Source organism: Corvus hawaiiensis, chromosome 15, assembly GCF_020740725.1.
Source record: "Corvus hawaiiensis isolate bCorHaw1 chromosome 15, bCorHaw1.pri.cur, whole genome shotgun sequence".
Classification (NCBI taxonomy): Eukaryota; Metazoa; Chordata; class Aves; order Passeriformes; family Corvidae; genus Corvus; species Corvus hawaiiensis.
Window position 1 is genome coordinate 16659158 of NC_063227.1, and position 14089 is coordinate 16673246.

Here is a 14089-nt window from a genome sequence, read left to right on the forward strand (position 1 = left end):
AGCTTAGGTTGGGATTTTTAAATTCACATTCAGTAAGACTTGACTACTTTGGTCTTGTTCAGATGGTTTGAAAATCTAAGAATTAGCTAGTAGACTTCTGATGTTTAACTAATTTAACTGAAATCCAAGAAAGCTGTTCTTACAAAATCAGACTCTACTGACGCTAAAGCAGCTTCAGGGAGCTGAAGTGTGTGATAAGCTATGCCCTTTGAATCTGCAGAAAGTGTTTTACATGACCTTCCCCTGCACGTTGCACTGGGCTATGACACAGCAGAACACACGGTCATCCTGCCTGAGGCTGGCAACCTCCAAGTGTTTGCAGCCACTCCAGCTGAAACTATTCCATTTTTTTTTTTTAAATCACACATTGTATCCTCCAAACCTGTGATTTCAGTAGGATGGAGTTTTCTTTCCCTAGATGAGGTTTTCCATATAAACTGAAACGTTGTCTTTTTAAAAGGAAAGCACAGAAGAACCATACCATACCACAAAAAGATAACTCACATTGTAGACAAAGAGACCAGTGTGCTGAAGGCTCCAGGGGTGATGGTGCTGATGTGATTGTCATACAGAGAAAGGAGCCTCACTGAGCTCAGGCCAGCAAAGGTGTCGTTGTTTATACAGCTGATAGAGTTGCTCCTCAGCATCCTGCAAGGATTAACACAGGGAATTAGGAACTACTGGGACGGGGTATAATTTAAGGATAGGAGGTGCTTTACCAAGGGCATCAACAGATGCTTTGGAAAGCACTTTGTTTTTATTGGTTGCTGAACACAGCTAGAGGAGGGTTAGATTCATGTAAACATGGTCTCATGAATTTAAAATGCATCTCTTCCACTCAACATTAGAGGCTGATGGGAGCTGCACGTCTTGAAAGCAGTACGCAATTAAAATTATGATCAGTGACAACCTTGAAATAAAAACTAAAGGCTCAATTTAATAAATATCTGAGAGTAAGGTGAGATGTATTTCAGAGATCAATTGAGAAAGACTGACAGAAGTGTGTGACGATAACAATACTAGCTGCATTACTTCTGCTCCTATCCTGGATGTTATTTGTAATCTGCACTGCAAAAGTAAGGAAGAAAACAGTATCCTCATCAAAAATCAAGGAATATCTTAGGAAAGATTTCCAGACCTGGCACAGGCTCTGGAATGTCATTCTCATCAATAATTGTGAAGACAAAACCCAGTAATCATTCTATAAAATGGTCTTTGCTTGGTGCTTGTACCAGATGAATCAGTGCTGTGTTTTGGAAGATACATCTCTTGGAGTTGTTATGGTAACAATGAACTCGACAATAAAGACCAATTAATCTGAAAGACTGGAGTATCTTGTTTCACTCTATTGCAAAAAAGGCTCATGTGTATTTGTTACACTGCATGCCAATCAATATCTGGGTCTGTAAACATCACTGCACTGTTGTGATATTCCTACTTAGGTGAAAAATGATTCAGTAATTAAAGCACACTACCAAAAATCCACAAAATACATGCAGGTTATTCTGCTGTTGCAGTGAATTGACCCTCCAAACTGAGGAGGGTTAACTCCTTGGTAATCAAATTCATGCAGTGAACAACAGAAATCCAGACTCCCTTAGGAATCTGGATTTAAATCTCAGATTGGTATCTGCCAGCTGGGCATTGAAGTGCTACAGCAATAGCTACCTGGAAATCACCAAAGAGAGTTTAGTTATGGCTGGGAAAACATCCCCAGTGTCATCACAAGCATTCAGTGTTTGAGGCTGAACCTTGAGTTGCTTTTGCATCACTGTTCTCTGTGCACAGCTACCACCAGAGGCACCACGGTCTCTGGAATTTTGTGATTGCAACTGGGGTGAAACTGTGTCAGGAAAGAACCACAGGAACATACAGTCCTTTAAAAGCTGGACCATGACCTTGATTAATGCCAAAGGTTACTATTTTAATGCTGAAAGAAAGTCAAGTAATGGATAGCAATACATGTCCCTCAAGCCAAACCCTCTGGTTTCATATCATGGTTCACCATGCACTGTGTGCCCTTCCTGAAAGAAAACTTTTACTCACAAACCCTGATATCATGCTGTGTATATTTAGACTGCTTTATCAGCTGGGGGAAATGTAGGTCAGGTCAGCAGGATAGCTTGAATGTTAAGCATCTTTTTATTAAAAAATGCTGCATTTTGTTTAGGAGCACTGCCACAGGCTGCTTTACAGTATAAAAATTAATTTAATATCTATGGGCAGTATTTTCAAATCCCTTAGTAAAGTGCATACATTAAATTAAAGAACAGATGGCTGTAACCACAGAAAATGTTAATGGAACAGCAAAAGTTCCATATTTGTCATTATAGAACAAAGTCCTTGAAATGAAACTTGAATTTCTTTTTACACTTGAGTAAGGACTGAACTAATTGTGTCATGATACCTTGCAACGTAAGTAGTAATTTTTGCTAATGAATAAATTGCAGATTTTAATTGTATTTTGATTTCTAGAGTCAATAAATAGACAGCCCCACCTAGCTGAGTGCTTTCTTTCTACAGCACAGTTCCAATTTGGGTGGAGGAGGAGTGGGAGGATGCACAGATAGCAAACATGTTCCTACATGCCTAGTTTCCACAGGAAATAACAAAATAATAAAAACACTAAATGACTGGAAGTGCACAAATTTGACACATCACAGGTTCGCCATCATGTTTGCCCTGAAATTCCTGAAAACCTGTCTGTTTTACAGAAATAGCAGATAAATCTCACACCTGCCCAGGACTAGAGATATATTGAAACCCTCATGAGAGTGCTACAAGGCCCAGCAGTAGCACTTGCTGTCTAATAACAGATATTTTAGCCGGCACTGCTGAACCTGAGCACTCCCACCCCACGTGGAGAGGAGCAAGGCAGGGCTTTGCACTTACAGGGTCTTCAGCCCTGTGAGGCCCCTGAACATCCGTCCATGCACAGATTCCAGCTGGTTCTCTGTCAGGATCAGCTCCTGCACTCCTGAAGCTCCATCAAAGGTGCCTTCTCGGATCTCCTTGATCTTATTGTTGCTTAGATTTCTAGAAGGACACAACCAGTCACAATAAGAAAATTAGTAGTGTTTTATTCCAAACATACATCATCACACTGGAGGAAGAGAGGAAGAATTTGTTCCTTTTAGTGGTTATCTGGAGAGGCATTCATTCAGCAAGGAGAGCATCCAGAAGTTCAAAGGTATTCCTACTGCTCTTACAAATAGCTCCCTTGCACTCATCAAAACCATGATTATATCAGATGTATCAAGAGAATTTAAATTAATGCAAGTACCAGTGTTTAACACCTCTTGTAGTTCTTTCTTATCCATGTCTCAGGATACAATAAGTGGAAGTTTCTAACACCTGATTCATGTCCATGAAGTTATGGACCATGCTTGGGACTGGGTGCTCATCTGGCAAGAGTCAGTTACTGTTACAGCCACTGAAATGGTGTCACACATTGAAATATGGACCACCTTTATCTACTGCACCATGTATCTGATACAAACTTTAGTATGTGCACTTATGAACTCCCAGGCACTTAAATAAAAAAACACCACTCAAAAGGAAATGAGTATCTCTTAATTGTCAATTCACAGCCACTGCAATACACAGCATTATTTTATAAATATTTACTCTGCCTATACAGTCTCAAGATGTTTGCTTATAGATCAATATTAGAAAACTTTGATCTACAAAGTCAAATGAAGTTCTCCTGAAATGCAAAATTTATCTTTTGAATATTTCATATTTGTGAAAACCCCAGTGAACAGACAATTTCTGAATGATAAAAGTGCCATCAGGGATGCATAAAAATAAATGGCATTTAATTATTTAAAACATTTATATAGAAGGCCTTAAGCACATTAAAACTTTGAGCCTGAGTCCTTCAAGTATCTCCCATGATGTCCTGTATAGATTATGATGAATAATTCTATTTGTTGAGGTTTATGACAGGAAACACGGTTCTTTGTTTTACTATCTACAACAAAAAGGAGAAAGTACAAGATACGTTCTTGCTTCCAAGAAGATGCTAAATTCCAACACCATTACTCATACAGAATAGCACATTATTCCAGAAATGATCCCAGTACAGACACAGCATGAGTAATAGTCTCAAAATCCAATTCCAGGTGATATAAAACAAATGACAAGGTATCAGATTAACACCTGGGCTACTCTGCTCAGAAGAGCTGGCAATCTTACTGGGATAAAAGTTGACAGACGACATGGAAAGAGGATAGCTTGGCCTCAGATAGAAATAATGTGGGTCTTGCTCTTTTCAGAAGTCATCACTTAATAAAATAAAATAAAAAAAAGAGCCTTGGAAATATGTTTCATGTGGGAAACTGGAGTACACTGGTTTATGTCTGCTGAGCAACTGTCAGAGAGTGGGCCCTACAGCATGTGGCCCATCACCTCTTGTGCTTTCTTGTGATCAGAAAGAATAGGAGCACGCCAGCAATCAGCCAAAAATAACATAAAAACATATAGAAATACTTACACGCAGATTTCTCTTTCCAGAAGTTTAGTGCTTTGTGCAAACGCTCACATGAAGAGTTTATGTTCAGTGTCGAAGCAAGTCAAGGGAGGATATTCTGACATATGCATTTAATTTTGGGGCTCAGCTATTTCTCTAGTGGAAATGTTTATAGCTCAGCATCTCTTTTGAATGCTGGCATAAATAAATGCTCCCAAAGATCCCCGTCCTGGTAAAGATCATGCCACGGTGCACATTTGTACAAAAATGAATGAATAAGTAAGTAAATGTTTGTGGTGGGAAGGGAGGGTGAGTTACTGTAATAGACAAAGACTTTGCAGATTGCAAACTGACCTACACTTGTAGTTATAAAGTTTTAAAAGTTACTTTTTACCATATAAAAGATATTTAGGTACATGTATTAAAGCATGGGGGCAATTTTAATGGTCTATTAGATACTGAAGGCAAAAAAGAGCAAATATTGGAGACACAGGCTGGCCATGATCTGCAAAGGAATTGGCACATTATACAGTGCAAACATCTGAATTTTAATTGCTGCCAAAGGACTTCAGCAGATAGGTGACTTCGCTCATTTGAGTTAGCAATGCCTGATCTTTTCAGCAACACAAAATTACCCATAAATATGCCAGCAGTCTCAGAAGAAGCCAATTATAAATACCTTTCCTATGCAAAAGATTTGGAAATCCAAGATTAAATGCTATGGTGAAATCAAAGTTGCAAGGCAGTGAAAAGACAGGCTCTGCAATAACAAATAGGTAAAGATGGCACTGCCCTGCAATCCTGCTTGGAGTATTGTCAAAGCAGATGTTCTGCCAGCCTGGATTTTGTTATTTGTCTTCCTGAATCAGAGTTTCCCATACCAGAATGCAACAAAAAAAAAGGTAAGATGACAACATTCGGCCACCAAAAAAAAAAAAAAAAAAAGTTTCCTCCTGAAGTCTGAACAGCTAGAATAATAAACATGAGAAATTACATACTTTTCAGTTTAGAGCTACCAGGAAAAATAATCAGCTGGTATAAAGCTTAAAAAATGAAAGCACTGAAACCTTTTGCCTGGTCTGCATCTCAGAGACCTCTATCTCCATCCTTCCCAGCCCTAAAAGAATCTTTTATATGTGATCATCACACTTGACAAGGAATTTTTTTATCAGAAAAGCCTACTGACAGTTTATAGCAAACTCCCACTACAGAAAAGCCCCATCCTCTTGCAACACTGAGCTTCTACAAGGAATTCTTCTCAAAATACTGGAAGACAGTGAAAAAGAAGCTGAGTTTTGAGATTCCTATGCTCTCTGGCAGGACCCAAATGGGAGCCAGCCTGACCTCAGCCTGGTAACTCACAAAGGCTTATTCCATAAGGACTTCCTGATTTACCCTGGTGATAACATTTAATCCTATTTCCAGACTTTTATTTTGGGCAAGAGGTCAAAATAAATTTTCAGAAAGCCTGGGTCTGCTTTATGTGGGGCTGTGAATAGGAAATGAAGAGATCCAGAAGCTATCAAGGTGACATTGTTCACACAGCTCACTTTTCAGTCACATTTTATTTACATTATGGCTGAATTTTATAATAATATTATTTCTGTTGATCTCATAACTTCAACACAGAACAATATGGATTCTATTCAGAATTAACAGGAGCATTCACCCTGCTCTACCTGCTGGGTCAATGTCAGCATTCCAGCTCCCCACTGCTGCGTTCCTGACACACCTTCCCATCCAGAAAACCACGGATCCCAGACCAGCCAAAAGGGATCTGCTTGGTCTCACCTCCAACCTTGCAGTTTTATCATAAAAAGCCTCTTCTGAGTGGGGTTTCCCTGGAATATTTCTGTCTGCTGGAGATGTGTTTGGAATCGCTAAGTACATGTGAGGAGGAAAAGCCCAGGGCTGCTGCATTCCTCTGGAGGATGCTGAGAGGGTTTTACAGCCTTCCCAACAGTCTGGCTGGGTTTTACAGTGTGAGCTGTTTTCAGGAGCTGGATGGCACTGAAAGTCTTAAACACTACAGACAGACAGTGAATTGCACCCAGTGACACTCCTACACTCATCCAGCAGAGCAGACTGATGGCCTTGCTGTAAAAAACATGATGAGCCCAAATGCCATGAAGCACAACACAGTCTGCAACAGGATTCCCAGAAAATAAAGCCTGTTTCTGCATAACAAGCGACAGATGACTGCAACCTCATTTGCCACAGCAAAATTCATGCTTAGGGGAAAGAACAACAGGTAACAGCTGTTTCCAAAGACACAAACTACTTCTGCCTCCCCAAGAAACTTGATATCCTGGTTTTGAAACTGACTTCTAGTCTGCAAACTTTATCATTATTCAATTCTATTTCACGTGTAAAATGGTCAAATCCTGGTCAGACACTCCATACCATTCAATGCAGCAGAAATACTTACAGCCAAATTAAACCTCCAAAGCAATTACATGCTAGAGGTGGGTTGGCAGTACCAGCTATTGGCAAGACAGCCTGACACTTCTTATAACAAAGACCATAATATATGTTCACTTTGCAACTTTGGCAAGAATGAACTGTTAGATGACCCCTTCAGGTTTTGAGGTAAATATTTTTTATTATTCTTGTTCTCAAGAGAAGAGGTCAGTCTCCTTTCTCCCCTGCAGTGCATGAAGTATGGCAGTTCACCTTTCTATTTTGAATGTGAGCTCATTGCTGATTTTTTTCCCTGCAGAAACAGGGACCTCAGCGGGAATGGCCACTGATTTCCCGTAGGCACAGGGGAGTGGGCAAGCTCTAGAGATGGCATCTGGGGGCTGCAGCCTATCCCTGTGGTCAGTACCCCATCTCAGCAAGCAAGGGCATCTCTGTGCTCCCTCTGAGTCAGACACCCAGGGGCTTTTGGACACTGAACCTGTCATGGCCAGGAGACCCCTCCAGGCTCCCTCTGCCATGGGAGTCCCCAAACACTTGAAGGTTTTTTGTCTGATTGACAACTTGAGGTAGTGCCAGGGAGTGGTGGGGTTCCTAGTGTTTGCTTCATGCTGAATTTGGTAGCTGCTGCAAGAAAAGAACTGCTCCCTTCCACAAAAGTCAAAACTTCACCTCTGTGAATGGGGATGTCTCCCCTCTCCCTACCTGACACGAGGCCTTGATGTGTTGAGTGGGAAGATCTCCCACTGGAAACATAATCCCCTGTGAAAGGCAGAAGCTTCCAGCTCCCAGGGCTGGAGGGCAGCAGATCCTGGAGCCTTTCTATCTCCTGGCAATAGGATACCTCCAAAAATCCAAGTCCTGGAGCTGCTCCCACTCTTAAAGAGCTCAGAAATGCATCCTTGTATTCCCCCTGCACTTCAAGCAGATTCAAAGTGCTCTTTGATAACCACTGCAAAATATCAGCACACAGTCCTTGGAGCCTGAAGTCCCTGGGATGGGACTTCAGCCTTCAGATCTCCCTTTACACTTGCAAGATCAGGTGAGGCAATATGGAAACAACACAATGAAAGCAAAACAGAGTTGCCTGGAGAACCCAGTAAATTACTTCTGGACTGGATTAGACCTGTCTAGAAGAATCCACACCAATCTTTTTATTCTACTATAAAAAGCATTAAACATAAAATGATTAAAATTAATGTTATGAAAATAGCATTATGTATATGGAATTTGCCAACTAATTATTGAAGTTAATTATTTTTTTTAAAGGCACATGCAGACATGTTAACCTTTTTAAAACCAGCAGGGTAATCTTAGCAAGTTAATTCCTAAGTAAAATGTGGCATCACATTGCATTATGTATCTCTGACCTTTAAATTTCTATATCAAGAATTTTGTTTTGCATTAAAATGTATTAAATCCTAGGCTGACACATCATACAATAAGGCTCAGCTTAGGAGGACTATTGACAGACAAATTGCAGCACAACAGCTAATTACATATTAGAGGTGGGGTTGGTAGTACCAACTATTGCAAAGGTGGTCTGACACTTCCCTTTTTTTCCCATGTTTGTCTCTCTCTGGAATTCTGCTGGAGCTTTACCAGCCACAGTGGAACTATCGTACTCTGAAATGAAGTTTCTTTGCAAAGTTCCTTGGCATGAATCTGTCACTAGTCCTAAACTCAAGTGAAGGACAACCAGAGGACAAGCATTCAAATATGCTTCAGATATACATATTCCAGATATTCAGATTCATTTCAGAAAAAAAGAGAGTGTTACAGAGAAAAAAATAAAGAAAAAAATATTACTTAGGCTAATGGCCTGCCACTGCAAAGCTCTGAGCTGCTTTCTTAAGCTTAGGAAGCAATTCAATTTCCAGACAGCTTCCTCCACCTGCTGTTTGCCTTTAACACTTAAGCAGACAAGGAATATATGATGAGACAGAGTCAATACTGTCAATCAAATAATAGTTAGGTTTCTTGTCCCATACACACACTAAAAAAAGGGGATTTGATCAATATTCTTCCTCTCTGATTTACTAGCAGCATTGAACCCCTATGCAGACCATGTGCTGACATTCCTGCCACACAGAGCTGCTGCTTTAGGACCATGAGCAGCAGCAATTCCATCCTTGGCATTCCCCCACGTTTCCGTTCTTGCATGGTGGAGAGGGGCCTTTCATTAGCAGAAGGATTTGCTCTGGTAAAGGCCAAATAGTAGCTTGGAAGGAAAGGGATTTTTGTTTGCTTGTTTCTTCCTGGTAACCCCTTCCTTTCACAATATGGAAGAAACAGGAAAAGAAGTCTAATCTGGCTTTTTAAGAATCAGGCTATGCAGTAAAGTTGTGGCTGAAGTGTTGGGTCTGCTCATGAAAAAACACCTTTTTCAGAAAATCTCTTTAAGTAAAATGGAGAAACTTCTTTAGAGCCCCAGGTAGGACAAAAGAAATGAGCTCAGCTACAAAGATTTCCTGAAGAGCCTCTGCTTGGAGGCTGCCACTAAAACCCAGCAAGAGACACTTTGTGGGGTGTAGCTTCTTTTGCCATGAGTTTGACCTGCTTCTGCACACCTCAGCTCTCAGCAGCTACCAAGGACAGATAAAAGATGCTTCTGTTTCACAGGAAACAAGTTCTTAAAAAAAACTCTCACAAGGGTTTCATGCTGGATTTATGCCCAAACTGCAGCCCCTGTCGAGGCATCCCTCCTTCTGTGTGATTGATGGGGACAGGAAGGACAGCACTGTACTTCTCTACAGTAAGTTTTAAATAAAACAAATTATTCCAATTTTCTAAACATAAATCCTGAAGGTTTGATGAGGACAGATGCTTTCCAGTTTGTGGATACACTTATATAGCATGCATTTTTCATTCCTGTTTACTATCTACTTACACAGGGAACAGAGCACTTATCAATGTCAACAACATTTTCTGAGTGCACTGTAGCTAAAAATTATTGATCATTCATAAAACATGAGGCAAATGCTTGTGATTAGTTCCCCAAGTCTGCTGGTCTGTACTTACACAAATACAATCCCACCCCAAACCTGCAGAGCTGCATCTGAAACTCGTGCAGAAATAAAAAAGAGTCCCACTACAGTTGCCTCCAAAGCCCCTGAGATCTCACATGGATTGAAATGGCCAGGAAGCTCCAGATGGCAGAAACCATGTGAAACGAATGCAGAACAAATAGCCTGGTTTGGTTGGGTTCCCTAAATTAGGTCGATTCAGACAATAAAACCTCACTAAAAGCAAACAGTTAAATGAGACATTAGCAGTGGGTCCATGGGATTAAACACTTCACATAACTTCAGAAGGATCCACTTTGAAGACTATCAGGAGGTATCAAACATTTTATCCTCTTTCCAAAACAAAGCACTGTGCCAGGATTGCCAACAGAATTATATAGCTATCTTTGAATGACTGATCTATAAGTTTGCTAATTTATTCTCTTCTCTAAACCAATAATGATCACCAGAAACTGCCATCATCTGTATCTTGCAATATTATTTTCCTCTGACTATTTGAAACAACCACACCACAGCTGAAGACACACAATACATTCGAGAGACAAAAACAAAATGCTAAATGTCATATTCATCTCTAACAATAAGCATACCATCAGAATGAACTCTGGGACACAATTCCTGTCAGTCTCTATGAGTGAAAGACTAAGAAACGTAGCCTTAAAACCCCACTGAACTGTCAGCCTAGGGATCTTCATCTGTCAGTGTGGTTTAACTGTGCCTGTCCATCCAACAGGGAACTCATTCAATTTTGGTAAACTCACATTAAAAAAGTAATTTCTACTACTGCAGTACTAAACTATAAAAAATTCATCCCTTCCTCCTTCCTTACAATCCAAGGCTGCATGTATTCTAACAAGCAAGTGACTCAGACTTACATTTTCCTGAGGTTGGGCAATTTCTTGAAGAGTCCAATAGCTTCCAAAACAGAAATATCATTGTCATTCAGACGCCTGAGAGGAACAAACAAAGAGATATTTAATGCTTCACAGATGCCTATGGATATACCCCTGTGACATTCAGGGCTGCCACACAGAGAACCGTGACCTTTGTCATGCAGGGCACTCTTCGCCATCTCCCTCGGACTCCTGCAGGTGAAAGAGTTTAGCTTTGAAGGAAAAAGGACAGAGGGGACTCATCTATAGTAAAAGCTCAGGATGCCTTAAAGAGTGTAATGCCAAAGGACAGAGTCCCCTCATCTCCCAGTGCATGGCATAAGGAATTACTGACCTAATCTGTTACACACAAAGCTCGTGTGCGTGACTGAATCTCTGTTGTGCATTCTGCTACATGAGACACGCAATTGGAGGTGGGGTCCATGCAACCAGAAGGGCTCTGATTTCAGGTCCTTTCCTATAAAAATCTACTGATGTTCAACATCAATGTGAAGGCCACTGTCTTGGCAGGTTTAGGATGCAAAATTCTTTCTCTGATTTCACATAGCTCCATTTTGCTATGTAGAGTCTTTGCTGCATTTCTGGATGTCTTTCATATTTTTTCTTAACTTCAGATCAATAATTTTATGAGGTTTTAAATAGAGTAAGTACAATAAACACAGTACTAACTCAAAAAAAGAAAATTCTGTTTGAAGAGGATACTAATGCAAGAAAAGAACTGGAATCTTCAGTTGCTAAGCAATAAAAATGCTTTCTCATACTCAAATTTCTTGAAGTTACATTAGTTTTAGTGAGAGCCATTTCACCCAAGTAGCCGGCAACGCTGAGATGGAATGAGCTCCTGACCATAGATAAAACCATTTCTTAAATAAAAATGACCAGGTGCAAAGACAGAGGACTTCAGGGTAGACTGGAAAGGAAGGACACAGCTTGGGCCTGGCCAGCATTTGAGGACACATGGCTGCTGCATGGGGCCATGGCTCCTTTCTCATCCCCACAGCTGGCATGAAAGCTAAGGAAATTAGAGTTGTGGTGCAACTCTGAAATAAAATTAACTTTCCCATTTTCACACAGGGATAAAAGTAGGAGGTGCCTTTAATTGTCTGAGTCCCTTTTACAGCCTTTAAAAATTAGGAAAGTCAACACATCCAGCTGAGCACCCCTGGGAGAGCCCCACTTACAGATCAGTGGTGTACTCAGGAAGGTGAGTGGGCAGTCGGGTGAGTTTTTGGTTCGAGCAGTCTACGATTGTCCCCTCGCAGCGACACTTCTCGGGACAGACAAGGTCCATGAAACACTTCCCAGTGAATTTACTTCTGTAATCCTCTGACCCTGCAAGAAAAGGAAAATACATTCCAGCAAACAGTTGTTGATAACTGCAGCAACCAGAGATACGGAATCCATCCTCAGCATTGCCTCCTGTCAGCTCCCAGCTCCTGCACAGTTTTAATACTTGCCAAGGACTTGTGTTCAGCAATTTTTAAAATTACTCCCAAGACTCGCCTCTGGTTTTTCACTCTCCCCTTAACAGACTAATTCCTTGTCTAACAAGCCTACCTGTTAAGGCATTTTCCAGCAAAGTCACTTTTTTCCCATTTGGAATTTAGTCCAGCAACAAGGAAAAGGCATCTCATGAAAGAATTCAAATGACAAAAGACTTTAAAAGATATCATTAAAAAGTCCCAAATGTTCAGACCTCAGCTATTAGAGCTATTTTTAGAGCAATCTTTTATTAGACAACCTTGTCAAGTTTCCAACAATTAGGTATCTTTATTAAGTATGTTAAACAAACAGCAAAGGAAAGTAATAGCAGTTTAAATCATTTTCATTTTAATTAAGGAACGGGTAGACCATACTTAGTGAGAAGCACTCCCTGATGTCCCATTACACCATGATTGCCAGACCTCTTTGACTGGGTTTTTGACCCGTTCTAATGAAATGCTTTTCCAGTTAGGCTCAGTGAACTAATCTGTCCTTTTCAGGTTTGGTTTTTCTCGTTTAATAGCAGCAGGTTGGAAACTCGATCTCAGTGCTTCAAGGAACCAGGAGGATTAATAAATGTGTATGTAAGCAAAGTGTTGCCAAACCCCCACCACGCAATTGCTGCCCACTCACTTCGTATTTCATAATGGAAGCACCAGAACCGTCCCAGCAACCCCGTGCAAGGCCCAGGGATTGTAATTACCAAGAAGCATTTTTCAAGTTTTCCAAAGTTTTAAAAGTCAATTACAAGGCTTTCTCAGAGAGAGGAGCTGAACAAATGTATTAAGAACCCAAAAACATCAGCAAAAACTTAAACCCAAGCTGAAATTTGTTTATAGAGACTTGATGGCATTCACCACCTGCTTCCCCTTCCCAGACTGATAAATACACCACTGCCCATTTTATGACCACATACTATTTTCTGAAAGGAAAAAGAAGCTGCCTAAATCCACTATTATTTTAATTTATGTTACACATTATCTCCACAGGGTGATGCAGTGAAAACAAGCAATGCTACAGGCAATCCAACACTTTGATCCTGCAGACACGCTTTGGTTTAGTTTTGTAACTCCAAGCTGGATTATGAGAACCCTGACATACAGATTTGTACCTTGCCACTTCAGTGGTGCTAAATACTTTGCTGGTTTTCGTGCTTATTATAAATTACACATCTAAAGTGCAACTTCACTGACTGCACAGTACTTAAAAGTATTAGGACCATTGGGCATTTTAAAGCATTGCAAAAGTACAGTCTAAGCTTTTTCCCACACCACCATCATTTAAACTCTTATCCTTTTAAAAAATCCAACACTTGATTTCCAGTCCTAGACATTCCAAGCTTGGTAGTCAGAATGTTTGGTTGTTTACGATTCCTTGGAAACAATACCAAAGACAAACAGTTATCAGGACCAGAGTTTATTAAAGCTACTACAATTACAGCACACATTGAATAACCCACCAACAATCAGTGATCAGAAAGTGTCTTGGAAATCCCCAACTTAACCCTTGGAGAAGCACTTCTAATTTTCCTAGTAAAAAGCTTTTGTTGAAAAAAAAAAATCACAAACAACATGAAGTTACATAGGGTAAACATTTATTAAGTAAAATTTTCAGTCTACTGATGGATACAAGATTCATCTTCCTATGGGAAAAAAAGGATAGGAAAGTAAGGGGAATTATTTGTGAAGGAGAAGAGCAGTGTATAACACTGGAGGGTGAAAACTGGTTTTTGGTTTTCTCTTAAGCTTTCTGGCTGAGCAAATAAAGAATTTTAGCACATTTTGACTTGGCCCCCACTG

The 14089-nt window shown here is 40.3% G+C and overlaps 1 protein-coding gene across 2 annotated transcripts in view; it reads right to left on the bottom strand.

Annotated features, from left to right (window-relative positions):
• The window catches only part of SLIT3 (slit guidance ligand 3), a 486134-nt gene that overhangs the window by 100375 nt on the left and 371670 nt on the right, over positions 1–14089 (bottom strand). For both annotated transcript variants that reach the window (XM_048319827.1, XM_048319828.1), the window contains 4 exons: positions 11990–12140; positions 10791–10865; positions 2893–3036; positions 505–648 (listed from right to left, as the gene is read on the bottom strand). In XM_048319827.1, the coding sequence (XP_048175784.1) occupies positions 505–648; positions 2893–3036; positions 10791–10865; positions 11990–12140 (514 nt within the window). The remainder of the gene's footprint in view (positions 1–504; positions 649–2892; positions 3037–10790; positions 10866–11989; positions 12141–14089) is intronic.